The sequence below is a fragment of the Manacus candei genome, unplaced genomic scaffold (assembly GCF_025592945.1).
Source record: "Manacus candei isolate 608988 ecotype Guabito, Panama unplaced genomic scaffold, ASM2559294v1 h1tg000028l, whole genome shotgun sequence".
In the NCBI taxonomy this organism is placed as follows: Eukaryota; Metazoa; Chordata; class Aves; order Passeriformes; family Pipridae; genus Manacus; species Manacus candei.
The window spans coordinates 32,101,197-32,124,200 of record NW_026138076.1 but is presented as its reverse complement, the minus strand read 5'-3'; the positions used below and the strand labels follow the sequence as shown (position 1 = coordinate 32,124,200).

At 39.1% G+C, this 23,004-nt stretch overlaps 1 protein-coding gene across 7 annotated transcripts in view; it reads left to right on the top strand.

The window, feature by feature from the left end:
- The first annotated feature begins 1,545 nt into the window (after positions 1-1,545).
- Positions 1,546-23,004, top strand: part of NPNT (nephronectin) — a 52,535-nt gene continuing 31,076 nt past the window's right edge. For 2 of the 7 annotated variants that reach the window (XM_051789664.1, XM_051789662.1), the window contains exons 1-4: positions 1,546-1,823; positions 3,149-3,249; positions 11,186-11,236; positions 19,309-19,401. In XM_051789664.1, the coding sequence (XP_051645624.1) occupies positions 1,753-1,823; positions 3,149-3,249; positions 11,186-11,236; positions 19,309-19,401 (316 nt within the window). In that variant the 5' untranslated portion in view covers positions 1,546-1,752. The remainder of the gene's footprint in view (positions 1,824-3,148; positions 3,250-11,185; positions 11,237-19,308; positions 19,402-23,004) is intronic. The other 5 variants (XM_051789660.1, XM_051789661.1, XM_051789657.1 and 2 more) reach the window with 5 other exon arrangements.

The window sequence follows — 23,004 nt, the reverse complement described above, 5'->3', positions numbered from 1 at the left end:
GCTGTTACTAGAAAGAAATCCTTGTGGTTATCACAAATAGGATTCCTCCCTTTTGCCCATTAAATCTTGACAGTGATTCCATTATGTATCGTCTGTTATACCACAACACACAAACAAGTGAAAAAAACCCAAGTGATCAGTCAAGAGCTGGAAATCAATTCTATATTTCAGCAAGGCTCTAATATGACCCAGATGCTCTTCTGTCTTTCCCAAATGTCACTGTGTTGTTGCCTTCACTGATTGGCTATCAGCTTCTCATGTGAATGAAGGGAACCAGGTTTGGTCCTCAGTGCAGTTTTTATATCTGTCTGAGTCCTCTAAGGGGGCCTGCTTGTTACCTGAGCATAGGTAATAAGCACCTTGCAGAATCATCACCTTGTAGCTTTTACAATTGTTTTTTTCCTCTGTGTCTGAAAAGTTCTGGGTTGAGGCTGTGGACAGAATGCTTAGCATGGGATTATATAGTCATGAAAAGATGACAAGAAGAGGGGAAGGAGCATTGGAGGGAGCTTTCTGTTCAGATGTGAGCAGAAAGTGTTAAAACCACTCCGGAGAGGGTTTAACTTTTGAAAGCTTAATGGCACAATTTGTGTTTTGTGCAAAAAATGTTACCTTTGTGCAGCGTTGCTTGAATTATCTGTGAAGTGTTTTGGAGGTGGAAAATGTTCTGTATAGAACAACCAGCCCAAATCTGAAGCTTTAAGCTGTGTTTGGCATCCAAATGCCTCCTCAAGGATTTGGCTTTGTGCTACAACACAACCCAGAGAAGATCTTTGTTTTCTGCTTCTAAGCTACTGCCAGATTCTTGGAGGAACAGCTGATGAGCTTTAGCCTTGATTTAGGCACAAATCAAACCCAATTCTGCAACCCAGTCCAAGTTGTTGACCCTATCTGTCTGTAATCTGGGAACTCAGAGCAGCTCTGACCCTAAATTGGTGACAGACTGTTATTAAAAGTGTGCCTTGGTAAGTCCCAAGAACGGTAGTTCATAGAAACCAAACAAAAATAACGGCTGTATTTTAACATGTTAATGTAGAGTACAGATGCAGTCGTTGCTGTCGGTAGTGGTGCAAGGATGTCTTTACACACTGTGTGGTTAGTGTTTAAACTTGTCACTTTTTCTTCTGGACAAGGGCTGGGGCATCTAATGTTGCACACGCCAACACCTGAGAGCTATTTAATAGGAGTGTTTGAGCCAGAAAAGAACCCCATATACACCTTGTAATTCTTTCAAAAAGCTTTGTTCTGAGGGAGGTTTGGTTGCCTAGAAGAAGACGAAATCTTAACGCTCTTGACTTTAGATGGGGACTTCGCTTGCAAAGAGGAGGGCGTAGCCGTCCTACTTCAGGAAGTTCAAGCTAGGAAAGTATATCATAACAAAGCCCACCCTTCTTAGCGCCCTCAGACTGCGGATTTTTGCCTCGTGGGGCCCCCGGTCCGAAGGCGCGGGGGCTCGTTCCGGCTGCCTCCTGCCCCAGGTGTCTCCAGGTGCCCCTCGCCGGGAGGGCGGCCCGGCCGCGGGCGCCTCTGCCGGGGGCGGGCGGCGCTGCCGCTCCCCGTGCGGCGCCTCCTCCTCCGCCCGGCAGCCAGGCGGGCGGGCGGGCAGGGAGAGCGAGAGGGAGAGGGAGAGCGCGGAGCTGCCGCCGCCGCCCCGGAGCCGTGGCAGCTCACCGGCGTGGGCGGCAGCCGTACCCCCGTCCGCCCGGCAGCGGGAGCGCCCCGGCCACCGCCGGGCGGCCAGCGGAGCCGGCCATGGAGCTCTCCCTGAGGCTGCTCCTGGCGTCCTGCCTCTCCCTGGGGGCGGCCGGCGAGTTTGACAGAAGGTAGGTGCGGGGCGAGCGGAGCCGGTGTTTCCTCGGGCAGGTCGGAGCCCCCGCGGGGAGAGCGGAGGGAGCCCGGGCTCTTTCTCGGGCGGGCGGGGGGGCTTCGACGGCGGGCGCTGTGATGGCCCTCGGGCTCCTGCCTGGCACCGGCCCCCGGAGCCCTCGGCGGGACGTGTCCCGGCGCTCCCGTCCCCCCACGGTCGGGAAGAGGTGCCCGCGGGCACGGCCGCGGTGGAGGCGCGGTGCCGGAGGTGCCGCTCCCGGGGCTCACCAGGACGAGCTCTCTCGGCCCCCGTTGCTCGGCAGCCTAAACTCGGGCTTAGGTGTAAAAAAGTTTATTGCGCCGCCAGGGCCGCGAATTGAAAAAAAAAAAAACAGAGCGCTTCGCGTGCTGCAAAGGTAAAATTAGCTTATTGACGCCGGGAGGCACTTGCAGCAGACGACGGCGAAGATCGCGACTCAAGTTTTAACACGAAGTTCGGGGCGCGCGTGCCCGCCGGGCCTCGCCGTGTCGTGACAGGTGTCGCGATCGGCGGCGCTGCGGGGAGCGGACACTGCCGTGTGCGTGGGAATCGGCCAGAACGACCCCCTCCGTCTTCAGGGGTTCCTTTCTTAGATTTGTTCAAGTGCAGCGCTCACGGGGTTTCAGCTTGTCGTTAAGAAACGTTACTGATTCATGTCAATATTTTAGAACTGCTTGACGCCGTGGTATCAGTTCCTTGGGACAAGGGAAGACTACAGCTCTTCCTTTGTATTTGATTTCTTCTTAACTGTCCAGGAAGCTTTTGTTTTGAATTTTTCCTATAGCGTTCCAGTGAGAAAATTTGGCCATATCAGTCAGAAAATTTGGCTGTATATGGTGAAATAAACCAATGTCGAAACTTTATGATGGCGTTTATTCCATATTATAAATTCTGTTTCAGACTTCTGAATCTGTTTAATGCCAGCCTGGGAGTGGCAGCAGTGAGCGTACTGCAAAGCATGTCAGTTTTTTCAAGCTTTGCTGAGTTACTGTAGCTGTCTTTTCACCTCTTCACCTATAATCATTTACATTTTTTGAACTAAACAAAGTATTAATAATAGAAATATTATCGGCTCAGCTCTACTGAGCAGTTACTCTTTTTTTCATTTTTTTTTTTTAAAAGATTATATATCTCCATGCAGGAGAGGCTGTTGCTGGTCATTGTCTTTGTTTGTTTGATTGATTAGTTGTTTGTTTGTTTGGTTTGTTTTTGGTTTTTGAGTGTTTCTTTTTTTTTAACTCTAGGATGATTTTAGCTACTTTCAAAATGTTTCACCAAGCCTTCTTGCACTGTGTTGTTCAGGTGGCCCAGACACATGGTCTCCTCTGCAGGACTCTGTCGGTTTGGAAGCAGAATTGACTGCTGCTGGGGCTGGGCCCGAGTGTCCTGGGGACAATGCCAGCGTGAGTATCATTGCTGCTGGGGCTTCTAGTCACTTGTAGAAAAGGCTTGGACACACCTAGTCACGTCTTTCACATGTTCACACACATTCTTACAACACAGGGCTTAGGCTTTTGCATGTGTGAGTCTGACTTACTTAGAAGGATGTTGTCACGTTGAAATTCTGTTTGTTTTCAACTAAAAACGATTGCAATCAAGTAAGGTGAACTTGAGTTAGGGCAATGAGAATTTGGGAAGTTTGGTTCGGTTTCTGCTTCATTTCATGCTCTGATCTGATAACCTGATGTAACTATGCTGTGTCATGTTACAAGCACTGTGGAGCAAGAGTATTTGCATCCAAGAAGGAAACCCAAATTATTGATATTTCACTTAAAAAATTGATGTTCCAATTAGTATTAAGTTCAAACATACTTTTGGTAACCCCAAACTAAGGGAGTAAATCTGCCTGACAGCATCCTTTTATTGGGTCATACATGAAGAGGAGCATCTCTGAGATTCTTTCATCTGTTTAGAATCTTTGATATAATAGTGGGATAAACAAGTAGAGAAGTCTTCATCATTAACTACATCTTCAAAAGGTGTTTTGTGGTGGCAGCTAGTAATGTGTAGAAGTTAAAATTGTTAGGAGCATTGTAGAGACCTCAGCTTGTTAAAATTACAGCCTTTGATACTGGGAACGCTTGCTCATGTGTTTAACAATGCATGCATGAGTGACATCCCTGAAATTTATGCAGGAGCAAACCTATAGACACTGGTCCTTAGCTTTTTTTATTTAGATACAAACATATGCAGACTAGATTATTTTCTGCCAAGCCATTTTTAAAGGAAAACAGATGTTAAATGCTTAAGTTGCTTAGTCTGCAGGGCGGTGACTGTAGGTGGCAAATATTAGGCAAAAGATAGATATAGCCTCGGCAATGCAACTCTCAGCAAAGGTTTTGTTCAAATCTGTAAACAGCAAGACTGGCTGTTTCTTCCCAAATGTGTTAAAAGCCCTCAATGTTTAATACGGATATAAGATTACTTGTAAAAGCTATGTAAAGTACTTCTGGAATGTAACATCCCTGATACTATTTCTTTGATGCAGAGTTCTCAGGTTGATACCTCTCAGGCCATACCATGAATCATTTTGATTTTTAGGACCCTAATTGGTAACAGGTAGTCCTTTCCTTGAGGTGAATATTTATAAAGGATAGTAGACTGATTGAGGCTACTCCAGAGACAACAGAATCTATGCCCACCTTTCATAATACAGATTTATTTGAGGATCATTGTGCATTTAAATATTTGAGGCTATGGAGGCTTAACTGGCAAATATCAGTAATTTGCATTGTTTATAAAAACCAAACCAAACCCAAAAAAGCCCAGACCACTGTCTCACTGTGGCCCTTTCCTTGGACAAATTGTCTCCTGTGTTGTGACCGTAAATTGCAGCTTATGTTGAGACGGAAGTTGATTTCTCATTGTTGCCAATTCTGATTTTTAGTTGCATTTTTATGATCTTGGGAGGCAGGAATAGCATGAAGTGATACTATCAAAAGATTCATAACTAAAAATTGAAAATGAGATAGAAGTAATAATACACAGAAAGTACTTTTTATTTTTTGCTCTTTGAATTTCTCAATAAGGTAATTTTTAGTATTTTTAGTGCCAACTTTTCCAGGTACTATAAGTGCTCTTTTTTTTCTTTTTTTTTAAGGGTACAGCCAGGTGCATTCTCTCACCTCCTTCCCCTGCATTGTAGTCCATTATTCACAGATTTGTTTTCCACGCACATTTAGAAGACATGTAGAGGTGTATTTTCTGTGATCATTTCCAATACCTGGGACCAGACTTTCAAAAGAATACGTTTATCACTTAGGTGTCTAAAGGCATTTTTTCCTCTTTTTCTTTTTCATACTGGGTGCTGATAATTTTTAATTGCTGATTCAGAAAAGACTCAGGTATCTGGGTGAAAACTTTACCAAAACCATGACAGCTCCTTCTTAGTTTTAAATGGGAACCAACCTCTTAGCAAAATAAAGCAAGAAAATCTGCCCCAGTTGTGGGTGGTGAAAATTCCAGACATATCACGACATGGGAGATTACACTAAGTGAAAGTGAATCTTTCTAATGCTTACAGCCAAATAGAAAATCTGTAGTCAACTCTCCACCTGGAAATGTGGCACCCAGTATGAAGGATTAACCTGGCACAGAAAGCAGCATTCCTGGCCTCAAAGGAAAACTTGAGTATTTAACTGTACAAAGGAATATCACTGAAAATTTTCCAAAAAGCCAAGTACATGATTATTTCTTCAGCTTTCTCTATGGATAAAGGCAAACCTCTGAGTCCTATCCGTGAAATGAGTGGCATAAATAGATGTCAGACTTTCTCTACTAGATGTACGTTTTCTTTGTTGTTTCTAGAATAAGTTGTATTTGCACAATGAAAGTAAGTATAGAGTCAGGCTTAAAAATTAGTAGTGAGACCCAGTTTACAAATGACTCCAAAAAAGAAGCTTTAAATATTCCAGCAATAGTGTTGAGCTCTTTATTAGCGAGCTTGAACTGCTTTTTTTTTTCAAACTAGTTTGAGCCATCCTTGGTATGCCTGAAAATGCTACAGCACCTTTGGACTCTCACCTGCTTACTCATGCGTAATTTACTGTGTGGGCACTAATTACCTCTGAATTTATCCTTCTGACAATCAGTATAAGGTGAGAGCCATGCTGGAGCCAGAGTGTAGCAGTTATATAGGCTCTGATACATGACAGTGTACATGCCATGGGCAAGTGATCGCTAACATACCTGGATACATTTTCTACTGTCCAGCTTAGCTGCTCCACCAAATGCATGTGGCATGGCCTCTGCCCACAGTTATTGAGAAAAAAACGTGTTAGTTTAAACCAACTGTGTGATTTAAGGTAAAGGTTTAATTGTGACAAATGTTTAAGCCTGTATTATATCAGCTCTAACGGAGCAGGAGTGTGGCATAGCTGACAAGTGGTAATTTATTAAGCCTTGGTGATTCCATGCTCCTGATCTTTCATCCATAATCCATCCATACAGTTGGAAATGGAAACTGAACTGTGTTAGCTAAACTTGCTTTTGTGAAGTGTAGAGTTATTCCTTTTATGTCCCTTTGATTGACAAAGGGGTGCACACAGCTTACTGCTGCTTAGTAACGCAAGTCAGCATAACTCTGCTCCCTTCTGCTCTTATAAACATGTAGGAAGAAGCTGAAATAGGGCCCCTCCTTTAATTTACACTCTTCCTTTACAACCTCCTCTGTCTCCTCTTAATAAATTAAACCAATCAAGACTTGTGTGTGTAGGTCTGATCTGTCTGTAAACTTACTTCCAAAGCCTGTCAGTGGCAGCTGTAATGTCTGAGCTAGTGGAAATATTCACTCTGCAGTGACATGAAATTCCCTTCCCCAGTGCCTTTCCAATTCCAGCAAAAGCACTTAGAAGGTGTACTTCCAACTGAAATAATCAAGAACTTTGAAACAGGTTGGATTTTTTTTTTCTTTCTTGCAGGTTGTGAACACCAAAGTAAGATCAAGGTTTAGGCAGCTAGATGCATTTTGAGATTTTCAAAGGAGCTGAACAAATGTAACTCAAATTCATTGGCATTTCTCAATCTTTGTAAATTCAAAATCCATCCACAGTTATTTAGTGGCCTAGATTTAGAACTGTGGATATATTTGATTAGTAACGTAACTAAGTAGCTTTTCTGAGGTTTGGGTTTGATATATCAACCAGTTTCATTAGTTAAACCTGGTGTGTAGAAAGGCTAATTTGGAAGCAGCAGAAATGTTGTTTAAGCACCAACTATTAGTTCACATGAAGTGCCCTCATCATTGGTAGAGCTGCTCCTCCTTTACACTGAGGGACTCCCAGCATCAATGCTTTGAAGTTAGATATTATATACCCCAGTTGAAATTAGTCCAAAAATCCCATGTTGTTGCCCAACCTGTGGGATTTACTTGCACCTTAATTAGTAGAAGTGGGAGTAAAAGCTGTTAAGTGGGAGTAATCACACAAAAGCCTACCTCTGTGTAAGATGGTATGTTGATAAAGTAGCTGATGAGATGTGTGTAAAAAGAAGGTGGTTGTTTTTTATCTGTTATTATTGTGCACACAGCAAAACTATAGGCCAGAGCAAAAGTGAGGGTAGAAAGAATTTCTTCGGGATTTCTTTTCTCAGAGTAGGGGAGATGACTTCCTGTGACAGAGTGTTTCTGGTGAGAGCAGGTATAAATAGTTGCATTTTTATTTCCTAAATAAAAGTAAGACAACTGCATCTGTGGTACTGAGAGTATTGTCCTAACCCAAAACCCATTCAGTGGGTTTTAAAGGACACAGTGAAACCAAGTTGGGACATGAATTGTTGCATGCATCTTGTACAAATGTATTTCTGCATGCCAGTAGCAAGAATTGCCTTAGGAAGTTCATTAAAGTTTTTTTTTAATGTGTTATTCAGCATTGATTTTCATTGTTTTAAATATCTGAGGGAAGAGAATTTCCAGCAGTGGTAGGGTTGGAGCTCAGTTCTTTGAACTGGATGAGAAATGTCAACTGCAGAATAGAAAACAGTCATGTCCATTCCTCTATTTTAGCTACTGTAGTCTGGGAAACCTGCTGCATGCAGCCTGTTATATTATCCCCCTAATAAGATGTCTGTGGCAGTGTTCTGCTATCAGGGATGAGTGTTTCTCAAGGAAAGAATAACCTGGATCTTATTTTCCAAGTGTCTCTGTTAGGTCAGAGATAGACAAAGCAGCAGGAAAGTCTTTGGAACCAGTGCTGATTGACCCTGGCTGATAATCCAGTGTAGAGAAAACAACTGTGAATGTATATTCACATGCTGCACTCGGTTGGCCTGTCAGAAAACTAAAATCCGAGATAAGAAATGCCCTGAGTTCATGCAGAGACTTGTGTGAGAAGCAGTATGATGCTTTTTATTTTCCAGTATGAAAGTGGAAGATCTTCCCTTCAGTTTCCAGCAGGCCGTGATAGGAGTTATCTGAAAAATAATTCTTTGTGGATGTTTCTGCCCCTAATCCGATCTGGTTTCCTGAAAATTATTCTTAGAACTAGTGTTCTACCTGCCTTGCTTTTAGCTGGCTTACAAATATCCATGTAGTTCTTTCAAAAGCTGTACAAATTGTTTCCATTCGTATGTGCCTTTTGTGAAGGAAATACACCTGCTTTGTACATGGCTGTGTGTCTGTAATTGATTTGTATGATAGTTGTATGTAGTCAAGGTACACTAAAGATGTAAAGACTGCTTCAAAATTTTAGCTGCAGTTTAACAGCCAATAGCCTAGTAGAAAGAGAGAATACTTTAACATAGATTTAAAAGGTTAAGCAAGAATTTTTTAAGAAAAGCAATATAAAACACTTTGAATTATCATTCTGGTTTACGGTTTGGACAACTCCTTTGCTAGAGGTGATAGCAAAATGGTTCTTTTTGCTGTGTTCCTTTATATACAGAATACAAGGTTAGATCTGCAGCTGCTATAAACAGATGCAGATCTACTGTTGGATCCTCTGTTGTCAGAAGTCTACATGGCTGTTGGAGTCAGCAGATTTTGTCTGATGGCAGCAAGTTTGACCAACAGAAGTTTCTTAACAGGAATAAAATCCCACTGAACATGGATTTTACACACAGTGATATTATTTGATTACTTCACTCATTTCTATGTGTAATTCTTCTTAGATGATAACAAAGTCTATGAAGTCTGTCTTGAGAAGGTGAAGATGAGTGTGTCCTTTCAGAGCACCCATCTGTTGTAACTCCATCTGGTTATCCTCCTGTGCTGAGGTTTGTGTGTTACTTAGGGAGCAAACCCAGAACAGGTCAGCAAAGTAGTTTCCCGCCACCTTGCACTAAACCCTTGAAAATTGGTTTAAAAGCCTAGGGACCAAGCAATCAGGAGGTATACAGTAAAGTCAAACCATCAGTTTACACCTCCCCTTAGCTTTGCATCATTAAAAAATGTTAATTGAAGGACGTCATGTTAGCATGTAGATTTAGTCAAGCCTAGAAGAAAGTATCCAATTTCAGGAAGTTCTTAAAAGGACTTGCAAGTGCAAGAGGGGAGCTTGTACAAGCTGATACATAACAGATGCAGGTGTAACTGAGTGCTTTGCTGGGAACTGTGCATGCTGCTGCCTTTTTTAAGAGTTGTGAAGAAACTTTGTCTATCCTGCTACTCCTGTCCTAATGAGCTTAAAGGCTGTGCAAATCTATTTGCGGAGATGCAAGGCAGTGGGAGGGGGAAGAAGAGGCGGCTGTGCTCTCATTGATGCACAGAAGGAGATTTTGTATAACTAATGTTAATGGGAGTTTACCCCCATAAATCATCCCACGCATCAATGGGAGAAGAGGCCACGAGCTGCTTAGGACTTCTGTTTCTTGCACATAACAATGCTTTCAGTGGGAACGGCAATTCTGTATAGTCCATGATGCACAAAAATAAAACCACGATTGTGCCGATAATGAGCTGTGAAAATATTGGCTTCTGGGATGCTGATCAGCAGAAACATCCTTAGTCAGTACGAGTTTTGCTGCTGAATTTGTGATTGCAAGAACACAGTCAGTATTAATACATTGTGTTGACAATGTTTAATGAATATTGATGTGCAGAATGTCTGCTTCTTATAAAATGACCAATATTTTTGTGCATCCCTGGTACTTTTCAAAGAAAAGACATTTTATACAGAATTGCAGTACTGCTTTATGCTGCTATGGAAGAAAAAAAAATGAGGTTTTGCTATTTTTATTCAGTTGGTCTTTTTCAGTTTAGAATCTTTATGCTTTTAAAGAAGTTATGACTTTACTATGTTAAAGATACAGTATCCTTTTCTACTTCCCTGCTGCATCCCTCCTGTACTTCATACATAGTTTTGCAGCCCATTTTTTCCCAAGAAAATCTCAACACTTACGTGATTTGTCTGTTTACAGCTTTAGTGTATTTGTATCTGGAGCTTCTCTCAAAGCCCAGCAACAACCTGGGGAGACTCTCTCCACTGTAACAAATGCTAAGGGACTTTCTACTTAAAACTTATTTAAATCAGTAGAAGTTACAATCATAGAAAACCCATAAGTGTGGGTAAAATACTCCTTAAAATACAAAGAGCTGCTGTTGCTTAACTCCCAGTCTTCTTTAATAAGGCTACGTAGCCTAAGAAGTTACCCTGCTAATGTAAAATTTATTGGCAAGTAACTTGATTTAAAGTAGCCTAAACATATATCTGTTTCCATCTTATTTAAATTTTGTAGCATATCTTTTTTCATGTGGTAGTAAGAGCTGAAAAGGTCTTTAGGTATTAGTTTTAATTTAGATGATATTAAATTTTTAAACATTATAAAAATGACCAGTAAATTTATTTGCCAACAGGTTTATTGGTTGCAGATGTTCAGATACTTATAAATGAGTGTTATTTTAATTGCTCTCGAATTAGCATCCAGATGCTAAGCCTTCATGTTTGCTCTGGAGATGCAGCATTAAATTAAAAATATATACCTATATTTAAATGAAAGGATACTGTTTCTTTAAGAAAATAATTTATGTTCTGTTGATGGAAGCATTGAACCTAAACCATGAAACATGAGAATTTTTACAACTATATACCATATGAAACATGACAAAGTGTAGCTCCTTAGTTGACTGAATAAGAATAGCATCACATCATTATATTTAATTACTCTTATATTTCAGAATGTATTTGTTAAATCTCATAATGAAATACTGATGTAAGGTGTTTCCACTTTTAAATGTGTACCAGAATTTTTTTTTATTTCAGAAAAGCTCTGAATGTTGAATGTGTGTAATTCTCCAGGAATGTAACAAGTTGATAAAAACCCCAACCAAGTCCATCCTCCTTACAGGAAAAAAAAAAAAAAAAAAAAAAAAAGCTGGAATTTCTTTTTTGGATATTTGTTTTGCAGCGTTCTACGTCTTAAGGCAGAGAATAGCCAGCCTAAGGTGCCAGCCCAAAGGTTAGCTGAATATATTTCTTGAAATAACTTTGGCAAGGTTATGACTTGGAGTTATGGCCTCTGAGTCATCAGTTTACATAAAAATTATATGACAAGAAGATATAGATTTTTTAAAAAAAACACCCAAACATTTGATTTGGGGAAGATAAGGCGGGAAGGAAATTAACAGGGCTATTTTATCCCAGACACCTAATGAGATACTTATTTTCTAAACTATTACACTTTTCCCTTTTCACTCTTGTTCTTTTTCTTTATTTTACCCTCAAGCCCTGGGCAATATATTTTCCTTCCTGCAAATTGTTTGTACTTTTCGCATCATACTTACAAGCGATCAGATTTAGGAAGCCTAATTTGCTCTCAGAGTATTGAATCATGAACAACAGGAGGTTAATTTGGGATGGCTGAGACACTTATTGCCCCCCATTGCCTGCTTTGCACTTCTGCTGCAGGTTGTCGTTCCCAGAACAGGGAGACTTTACAGCCCCTGCTCTGCAGCAGTGTACAACCTGGCATGTCAGAGCAAAATGAAATCAATACTAGTTTGCATTGGTACTCAGGGCTGTAGTCTCCTGCTGCTCAGGAATTAATATGTCTTGTTTGCTTACCCCTGTGGCAGGGGTGCCGGTCTTCAGATGGGAGGGAGCACATCAATCTGTCTGGGAAAGTCAGCTTTGTTACCATGATACAGGAGTTACTTTGCTGAAGCCAGGGGATGTTACATTTGAATAAACAAAATAGAAGTAGGGCCCGCTTTGTCTTCTGCCACCAGGCATAGAGACACTCATGCTAGCCTGCTTCTACCTGTAGGAATTCAGTAGACATGTAGAAGGATTTCAGGTAATGAACAGACATTTGAGATGATAGAGCACCATTCTTTAGGCAATTGTAATGAACGACTTGAAATGCAAACATGGAAAGATTGACAAAGCATGAAATATTTCTTGCTTTTCTAATTTTACGTGTGTTAGATCAGATGTATTTAAGTATATAAGCATTAGATTAACTTCCACTGACTTCATTAAATCCAGTTGATTTAGCCCATGCTTAAGTTATGCATGCTTTTTAGTGCTGTTCTGAATAGGAAGGCTTTCATGAACCAGAGTCTGGATTTGTCCATGCGGTTCAGAAACACATTTGGCAGCAGTCATAGCCAAGCAAAGAATTCACTGCAATGAATAGCCCACACTGGTTGCAGTTTGTCATGTTAATGTTCTGTTACCGGAATCATATGTGCAAATGGAGTAACTGATTTACCCAGGCAAATGTAGTAGTTGTGCATGAAAAATTAGGAGCTGCATATGTAATGGAACTGTATGTTTTAGATGGACGCTTTAGCATGCATTTTGACAACATTTGTTGTCATGGACGGCACAAATAAAACAAGTAATTAGTGAAAAATATTCAGGCATTAGATATTACTGTTTTATCTGGTGATATTATCAGTTACTAGTTATAGAAATTGGTCAAGGACATTTATTATCTCCCCAAAAATAGAGTAAGGAATGTTGTGCAGATGAAATGATCTGAAAATTAATACCCAGTTGCCCTAGTCAGGCTTATTAAGCTCTGCAGATATATATATTGTGACTACTAATACACTTATTTGGGAAGCAAAGTCACTTTTTTGGAAGTAATTCTGTAATGTGAGTTGTGGGTATGATGCATTTTTACCACCTACTGGTAACTCTGAGGTGGGTTAAGCTTTATGCATTCTCCCGCATTTGTGACTAGTTGAAGTATGTAGTTGAACAAAAAAGAATGTAACTCTGAAAGAGTTACAGTGATTTATTTTACAAATTGCCTCATACCTTTGGGATCCTCGATCAAAATTACTGTGAGTAAGGCAGATTAATTTTCCTGAGTGCGTGTTTATGCAATTGCATAATTTACAGAGAACTGCAAAAAGTAAAATAGAAAGAGACAGGTGTGAGCTGAAGAAAAGTATGATAGAACTTGAGGTTGTGGTCTGTTAGCACCATGGGAGAAAGGCAGCCAGGTTCAGTTGAGGGAGGCAGCAGAGAGGAAAGTTTCTTTCATCAGCATGCAAGTCTTGTTATAAAATTGGCACCAGGGGAATGTAAGTAGCAATCTTAAGATTGGAAGTTCTGCAGTCATCAGTGTAAGAGGATCCAATAAAAGTCTGTGGAACTAAATAGTATGTAATCATTTCTGGGCTGCTGCACAAATTGCTTTCTGTGTTTGAGCAAACTGAATGTTAAGGAGCTGGGATCTGGAGTCAGAATAAATAAGGGGGTATATGTTACTTGGGAAGAGAGGGCAGAAACAAGATTTTTCAGGCAGATGGTCAGCATAGGTTGTTTCAGATGCAGGTATTTTGTGTATATTTTTAGATTCAGAGAGGTGAAAACAAGTTCAAGAACAGGCTGGACATCTGCAGCTTGGCATTTTGAGGCAGATTTCAGTGGAGGGATGCAAAAAGCAATGAAAGACTCTGAGGGCAACTTCTGGCAAAGAAACCCTCTATTAAGGAACAGAAGTTAAGAGGCAAAGCACAGAAAAAGAACATAAGAATTACACTCAATGCTGTTTTGATGAAACATAGCTAGGAGTGTTGGAAAAAAACCAATGAAAAGCTAAATTGCTAGAGATACTCCACTAAGAAAGCTCAGGGATTTCCATTGTTGGCCAAAAATGAAGAGAAGGAGTTAGGCAGGTAGGAACCAGGCATTGCAACCATCTGGTTAGGACTCCACCAAACAGTGTTTAGTAATCAAGAATTAAGTCATTAACCTTAAAATTCTAGATGAGAAGGAACAGAGGGGGACAGCATGTCCATGCCATCAAAATGTGGATAGCTTAGTGCAGAGGAACTGACAAAGCCTGAGGGGTACTTCCAAAGCTGTTCTGAGGGAACTGTGTGCAAGGAGAAAATACAGGTGAAATTTAAAAAAACAGCATTATAGACCCGTAATGAATAGGTTGAATGTGTTTTTCATTTGTTTTATTTATGCAGCAATTAAAAAATAATTCAGAATGGTTGAATCATACTTAAATACCACCAGCAGCAATCAGTGGCTGGGAAGATTGGTGGCTTCTGGCTTTTACACAAGCATAACACATGCTAACAGCATATGTATTTCACCAGAAATTCTTCCTTCCTCTCTTCCACAATTGAAAAGAAACCCAAAAACATAGTTATAAGCCTAAACCACTCATTCACGTTTCAATTCCTTGTGTTATTTTTACAGAAAGTTTAATTTGTCCTGAAGTTTAAGTGAGACTTAAAATGTGGTATTTTTCACCTTATTTTGGAGGAAAAAGGTAGTTCTTGTCAACCTTTAAAATGGGTACTCCATTAGATTTATGGCCAGATAAAAGACTTCAGGATACCTCCTTGACTCCATTGAAGTTAGTGGGAAATGAGAAAGAGCAAATCTTCACATCCAACCCAACAGAAAGAATTTAAAATGATCAAACTGAAATGAATACTCTTGAGTGCAGAGTTTATTTGCTGATGTCTCTTGAATGGATGGGTCAACAAAATGAAAAGGGAAGTTTGGTTATAGTTTATTCAGTGGCAGAGATAAAATAAGCAACATTTGACTGAAGTCAAAACCAGCTGTGATTAGGAATTTTTTTCTGTCTATCTCAGCCCACACTACTACCCAATGGGAGTACAGTTTAACACTTTTCAGAGAGGAATGCTTGGAGAAGTGATAGGTCTATCTTGATACTGATTCAAAAATACATTAGCAATCTCATTTTTAGTGGCACTTTTCTATACAAGCGTAAATTTAACTTTTGTTTAAAACAATTGCTATTATTGAGTAGAAAGGTTTTGCTTCTTTTTGTCAACCTTTCTCACACTCTTATCTTCTGTACTTCATTGCCCTAAGTGACTTTCTCAGTCTGGCGTACCTCTCCACTGTCTACCTTTCCTTTTTGCCTAGCAGGGAAACAAGTATTACATAACAGGTTGAAGTCAATTGACATGGCTTATTTCAGTCATTGTAAATGTGGGTTGATTGGAGGGAAATGATAGTTTCTTGGTTGTGGAGGAATTTTTTACTTGTTAAGATGCAGAAAATACTAATTGGGAGATTTTTTTCCCTGCTACTTGGGAGTCTATTTCTGTTTAAAAAATGGATAAACTCCATGTGTCTGTGTATGAGCAGAGCGACTGAAATATTCTGGTCTATTGTATCTGGAATTTTGCAAGAAAACAAGTAGAGTGGAAAGATTAAAAGAAAACACTCAGTCACATCGGCACACATAGTATATGCTCAGACTCATACCAAACAGCTGAAATAGTCGTTTGCTATTAAAAGAAATGCTGAAAGTCAGGCTTAAGCTTATTTTTATACCTGGATCTCATTGTTTAGAGTGTTTAAATAGAACCCGTTGTGAGTCAGTGAGTGTAACTGCTGCCATGCAAGGGCATCTCTTCCTTTGGAGAAGGGAGGGAATATTTGCAGGATGCAGATGGCAGAGCTGGAGCTGGCCCACCTCTCTGGGCCTGGTCACTCTGGTAGGGATCAGTGGGAAGGGCATGCAGATGACCTTGGTGGAACCCCAACCAGGCATGCAGGCTTGCTTGAACACCATCTGATTCTTAAGTCCTGAGCACCCTACAAAGCCCCGTTACAGTTAATTGGAGGATATCCAAGACCTTTTGTGAGAGTGGCTTGATTCCTCATAGGAAATGCCATGAGATTTATCTATGATGTTGGCTGAGTTACAGATGTTGCTATGTTAACTCTAAAACTGTGTATAGAAATATACAGTTTTCTGTATATATTTCTGTATATATTTCTCCTGTATATAGAAATTCTTCAGTTGTAACACTGTATTGAATGTCAGCTGTGTGTAAATAAGATGCATTATGCTTAAGTAGCCAAATTGCATAGAATGTACTCTAATAAGCAGGATTTCTTCAAGTACAGTGTTTGGCAGCACACAAAGGTTTCCAAATACCTGTTTAATATGCAAAAAAAAGCATTTTATGATTACTTTGACTTTCTGGGTAGTGGTTTTCTAATCATTAGGAAGCTTTCCTTGGAGTAGTAGAGATTCTTGAGCTGTAGACTGTTGAGGGGATGAGATCTCCTTTAATTGAGACTTTTGAAAACAGAAAAGAGACATCTGTCATGTGATTTAAGTGCATTTCTTAATTATATCTTGAGACTAGGAGGTAGACTAGATCAGCAGTTACCCGCCTGTATATAATACAAGACATTATATCATGCATAAAGTGGAACTACATTTGTTAGATGTGTTGGACTAGATTTTGGAGATCCCATAGATTCAATTCCATGATGTAATAACATGGCCTGTGTTGCATGTTTCATATCTGTAGAAGTTGTTTTAAACAAATGCTAATACGTAATTTTTACTCATTACAATATATGACCTGCTTGGGTAACTAAGAGAATTAAGCAAAACATCTGATTCCTAATACAAATGTATTTGACCTTTTGAATTAGAGGAACATTTTAATTTCTAAATGAAATTAAAATCTCATTTGTTTCATAACTGAATTTTAGAAGGCTTTTCATCTTCAAGCATGAGGGTTTTTTCCTCTGTCTGAGCTGCTGCTAATGTACAATTTATGCAATTGAGGGAGAAACATAGGCTTTAAAGTCAGCTAAACTGAAGTTGCCACAGGTTAAGCTATTGAACTGTTATATTTCACACCAAGCTGATCCCATGGTACTTTGTGTTTTTTAAAAGGAATTATTTAAGTAAGTGTATCCCACTTCACAATATGGATCTTCTTTGAAGTGCGGTTGAAATTTAATGGAAACTTTCAAAAACGTATTTATAGTAATTTCTTTTTTTTTCTCTTGTGGTTTAGATCACGTTTTCTTTTTCCCTAGTGACTTTGAAGTTGGTCTTCACAGTTTTCATTTTGCCACCATCACCTCTAATTGGACTTGGGTCTGTGATGTCAGGAAGATGAGTCTCAGTGTCTAAATGAGCTCTTGCACAAAGATACTTTTTTTATGTTTATGATCATTGTGATTGAAAAAAGCAGTAAATGTGTCCAAGTACAATGTTCTAGAATTTTCTCATGATGTAGCAGTTGCTCTTCAGTCAGATCTGTCCATTCTGTAAGGGCATAGCATACTTTTTGAAACATACCTTTTAGTAGTCTAAGAAGCCCCTTTCTTTTACACTGTCAGTGAGAGGTGTTTCTGAATCTAAATCCCATTTATTTTTTTCTGGACAGTGTGTATTGGAGAAAAAAAAAATCTTACATTAATTAAGAAACATCCTTTTCTGTTGCCTTTTAAGATATTCCTTAGCACAATTTTCTGGAAAGAGACCTCACCATCATATTAGAAAGTTCTGTCGAGAGCAGTGCTGTAGATTTAAAACAAGGCTTTATGTTATCAGTGGATATCACTGACTATATGTATATAATATGTTTAAACAAAAGTGATAATAAAGGGCAAATGCAGTCCTAAAACTGGAGCAAACTCCTTCTATGCAAACAGTTGCTTCTATACATGTATTTGAGGGAATTGCTGATTCTGGATGCTTTGAATCTTATGGAAAAGATTTTAAAAGGTCAGAGATGTATTTGCATGGTTCTTCCACAACCAAAACTAATCTCTTGTTTCTGTCTTAATTTGTTTAATTCAACCCTGTTGAACAGCTTGGCTAGAATGCAAGCTACATTTTTGAGTGTGGAGATTTCTGTTAAATTACATCCTTGATACATCCAGGTTTATGATACAGTCTGTTGTCAAATTAATTAATATTACAGCTGGATCTAGTTAGTTACTTTGCAAATTCCAAATGATACTGTTACTTTATGAAATGAACTTAAAGCCAGGGTAAATAGATAAATCATGATTACAGGCTAATAAGGTTATGCCACCCTCTGATTTCTGTCTATTTTGTGTCTGTCTTGCTTAAACAGTGAGCTCACCAGAACTTTGCATCTGCATTTTATCATATAATGATAAACAATATTACAGAGCATAGTAAATACTTCACTTTTCCACTAGATTGAAACAGTATGTTTTGTAACAGAAAAACATTTCTAATAAAGAGAACTTGGAAATGTTTAAAAGTTTAATCTGTCAAATGGTTTCTGGAGCTTTGCAGGATTCATTGCACTCTGATAATACTCCTGTTAGCTAATCCTACATCAGTAGAACTGAATTTGTGCATGAATTCTCATATTTCTTCAAAAGCAATGCTTATCTTTGTATTATTGAAGTTCTAAAACTTTGCTTTAAGAATTTTGTTTGTGTTATATTGAGAGAGGTACCAAAAAATGGCTTCCTAACTACTATTTCTTGGAGTTCTGTGTTTATTTGACTCTGGAAGCAGAAGAGACCATAATTTCTGAGCTGTGGTCTGCACATTCTGAGACTGTATCTAAGCAGCAGGGTGGATAATAAATGCTTGAAATGTTCAGAGAAGTGAGCTGGATGTGTGCAGTGATAAAGTAGCGTATTACAGTCAGGGTTGCTTTTGCCCAGTTCTTTTTTCCTCCAAAACAAAAGAGAGAGAGAGAAAAAAAAAAAGCAATTCCTATACCAGAATCCAAGCACCCAAAAGGGAGAGGTTCAGGCAAAATGTTGCTCAATGAGGGGGTAAAGAGTGTTGCCTTGTGGTCATAGAGGAAAGCAGTGAATGCTGGGATCTCTGCTACTGCCTACTAATAACTGCACAAGGGCTTTTTGTGTTGCCAGTGACATTGAGGTGCACATTTTCTATGTAGCTGGGGCATATTCCAGGTTTATCAAATTTAATGTCATAAGTCATAGAACATACATACATACACAGAGCAAGTGAAGGCATAGTGCCTGCTTGCTGATTAGGTATTAAAAGAGTTTAATATCCCAGAAACAGCATGATGTAGTAGTGTTGTACAGAAATAGACTACTTACAAGTATCTCCCTCTTCCCACAAGTATTGGGGTGGTGGTTGGTTTTGAAAGTGCACCCGATGTTAACAGTGGTATTTGAAGCATATAATATTGCTGATGGGAGGAACATAAACAGTACTATTTGTTAGGTCATTGCCATTTGTTTCAAAGTAAAGCACTGTCAACTGTAACTGGAGTGGAAAAATAATGAGTATTCCTCTATTTGCAGCTATATGCCAGCCAGGGTGCAAACATGGCGAATGCATTGGGCCAAACAAGTGTAAGTGCCACCCAGGTTACATTGGAAAAACCTGCAACCAAGGTAAGAAATAGTTTATTTTTGAAGTTACGGAAGTATTGTTGATCCCTCTACCCCCTTCTGCCAATGCTGTGTGTCACCTGTGTTTATAGGGTAATGAACTCATATACCAGGTCTGTTACTGCTGTAGCTATTCTGATTGGGACTGACATTTGTAAAGAGAATGACATCTGCAGTGGGATGACACAGGGGGAAAATGGCTTTCATTAATCTGAAGTCAATGTGAAGAGTATATAGTATGTATTTACACGCTCTCCTGAATCTGAAACAAATTATTTAAAACTTGTGGTCAGGATTGTTATTTTACAAGGTCACAATTTTCAGTTTGGGATAGTATTTGTTTAATTAAAAAACCCTATCATTCATACATTCTCATTTTTGTTTTTCTAATCATGAACTAACTAGGTAGCAACAAATTATACTACATATTGAAGAGTTGGTGTAAAGATTAAGTGTTGTTTTACTGAATTATCAATATAGTTTCATAGTTTGTTTTTTTTTCCTGAAAATTACTTCCGAAACATGTCATGGTACAAAGATCATAGAGTATAAAACAGAATTGTAATACGTGATTTATTAGATTTTGTTGGCCAAGCATCAAACATGCAAACAAAGATATCTCAGTGAGACTGTTCTCTTTTTCAGTTGTCTCAGCCTACAGGAAAAGTTAATGCATTTTCTGAGTGCTGAGGAAGTATGGTAGAAGAATGTGATATTTAGAACGGTTTTGTTGTTGAAAAATGGCCCCTGATGTTGGCTAACCTTCTTATGATGTGTTGAATTTTAGAGTTATTTTCTTTAAAAATAGATGCATATTTATTTTTGGATTTACTAATCCCTCCTGAACTGATGTGGAAATGAATGTTGTGTTTTTCAGTTTTTTTACAAGTTTGTCATCTCTCAAATTATCCTGTCTTCTTATCCTCTTACTTTGGGCTGACATTTTAAAGGATGGGTTGTTATGATTTTATTCTGTACATGTTTTAGTCAGTCTAGAACATTTTTAGAAAACAATGCAGTGAAACTAGCAGTTGTTATATGTATATGGAACAGGTTTTATATGTACTAGTTACTTTAATAATATAAAAAAAATGCTGTGCAAGTTGCTGGAGGCTGCAATCTTGAACTAAACTATGTACTTGCCACTAAATGCTATGGAAGGAAAATACTGTGTTGATAAATGATTAAAGGAAGTCTTTTAGGCAGTATTGATCAAATATTCTTGCATGGTGTTGGTGACAAAGTTGCCCCAACTGAGGTGCATGAAGTTTCTGAGATGCCTACTGACTGTGGTGCCCCAAATGTCCACCAGTTCAGGTGACTACTGCTATTGTATTACATGATGAGACCCTCGAGCTGTTCCTGGGATCAGGGTATGTGTTCTTGCCACGTGAAACACTTCTATTCCACCCCCTGGGATCATCATGCAAGAAATATGGTGTCAAGGGGTGAGGTGGTCCTGTGTGTCAGGTGCTGTGATCCTTCTACCTGCACGGCTTGAAGCAGTAGTACAATTTCTTGCAAAGGGGATGGAGGCTAATAGATGGATGGCTGTGATGGGAAAGCTGAACCTGCAGTGCCATTAGCATGCAGAGCAAATAACTGATTGTATTACCTTGAAGTTCTATGTCTGTATTCTGGAAAGTATTGACTCTCCACCACACTCATGGTTGTCACTGGCATTTGTTTCTTTCCTCTGCTCTTCTTTTGAGGCCTGCCTTTTTTATTTTTTCTGAGTTCCTTTGTTAAGTGAGAGCAATGGAAATTGATTATCAGGTTAGATAAAGATGAAACTGATTTAGATAAAGCTGGAAGTTGAAGAAAATGAGGGTTAACTTCTGCATTTGGCAGCTATTGATTAATCACACTAAGTGATGTGAACAAAACTCTCTTCAGGGGTTACAAATCTCTCAAGAGTTTGACATGGTAGTGTGATGGTAGTTGCTGGAAATGAAAGCTGATCTACTCTTTATAGCATGGTGATAACAGTTTAATTTTTGTACTTGGTTTCTGGTCTTTGGTTTTCTATTTTCAAAGTTGAGTGAATGAGGTACTGAATATTTGACTTCTGTGTTGCTTGATCCAAGTTAGCTAATAGATAGAAAAAAGCAGGAAAACTGAGTGCTGGAGTCTGCAGAAGCTAATTAAAAATAGCAGTGTATTGTATCTTGCTAGGGATAAACGCCTCATTGTTAAATGTTCACTGAAGTTGGTCCAAGATCGTGTGTGGCACCACACAGCAACCAAAGAAGTCACATCTGGATTTACCAGCAAAGGCACTTGTCCTTTCCTTGTACTCACATTTTCATTTCGCTTCTTTAAAAATCTTTAAAAAATAAAATACTTGTGCTCAGCAGCCTATGTTTGTTATGAACCTGCTTTCCATAGTGCTCAAAACTGTCCGTCTGTTTTTATGTGCAGTACTGTCTTATGTTATTTTGAAATTAAGAACGCTGGTTTTGTACTGACTGTACAGTTGTAGGCAATGCGGGAAATTAAATGGCTGATCAGTGAAATTTCCCAGGTATAGGACAGTGAGTGGACATCCCCACAAGAAAACAAAAGAGATTTGCTAAACTTTTTAATAGTGTTACGCTTTATATTTTAAATGCTGGTATGAGATTATAAGTGGCTAAAAGAAATTATCGTATTGTATTAAAATAAAAAACGATGTAAAAGTGTTATTTTTATTACCCTTTGAGTTTATACATTTTAGCTTTCAATTTTTTTAGAGGCAACTTCTGCTGTTTTCTTATTTCCTCTTTTGATGCATAGACATTTCTACTGTGATATCTTTATAGATGTTGCTTGAAATATACAATTGATAAGTAACTGGCATTTCTTCAAGAGCCAGGTTGCTATGGCTGATTTTTTTTGGCTGCTGACATTTGCCTGAGCCTGTTCTTGAAAAGTAGCCTTTACTTAAGGAAAAAGGAACACTCAAACAGATCCAAATAGCAGTATATAAATAGCAGGAATACTCCCTGTCCCTGTGCAGCACATCCGGACATTCCTTAGGGAAGTATACTGCTGCAGATTAGGGGTGCATGGAGGTGGATCAAGGGAGCTGTAAGCATATTCATACAGGCCTTTATGTTGAACTAGTAGGACCTGCTGCTAGGAATTGTACAATGTGCCTCCTAGGGAACTGTGTGATGCTTGTCATGTGGTTTCCGAGTATGTGCCTGTCTGCACTGCTAAAAAGAAGAAAAGTTGCCTTTTGGGAAAAACTAGATGGGCTGAGCAGTATGCTCTAACACACCTAATCTGTTTGCAGGCTGGCTTTTCTCTTAAGCAACCATAGCACTGACAGTACTTGTTTTCCTGAACAGTAGTATTCATTCTGACTCCATAAGGTTAAAAACATCTTTCTCTCAATAACCAGTTTCAAAGGCAAAAGTGAAGACAAATGACATATGAGATTTAGGTTTAAGTGGAGTTGTGCTAACAGCCTGTTTTTGCTGTCTGGTGACCTTAGGTTTCTGTTACGTCATCCAAACTTAAAATTTTTAATTTTTCAAGGTGTTTTTTTAAGATGCGAATCAGAGGAGTCGGACAACATTTGTTCGTAGACAGAAATATAATGAAATGAAGGCAATAGAAATA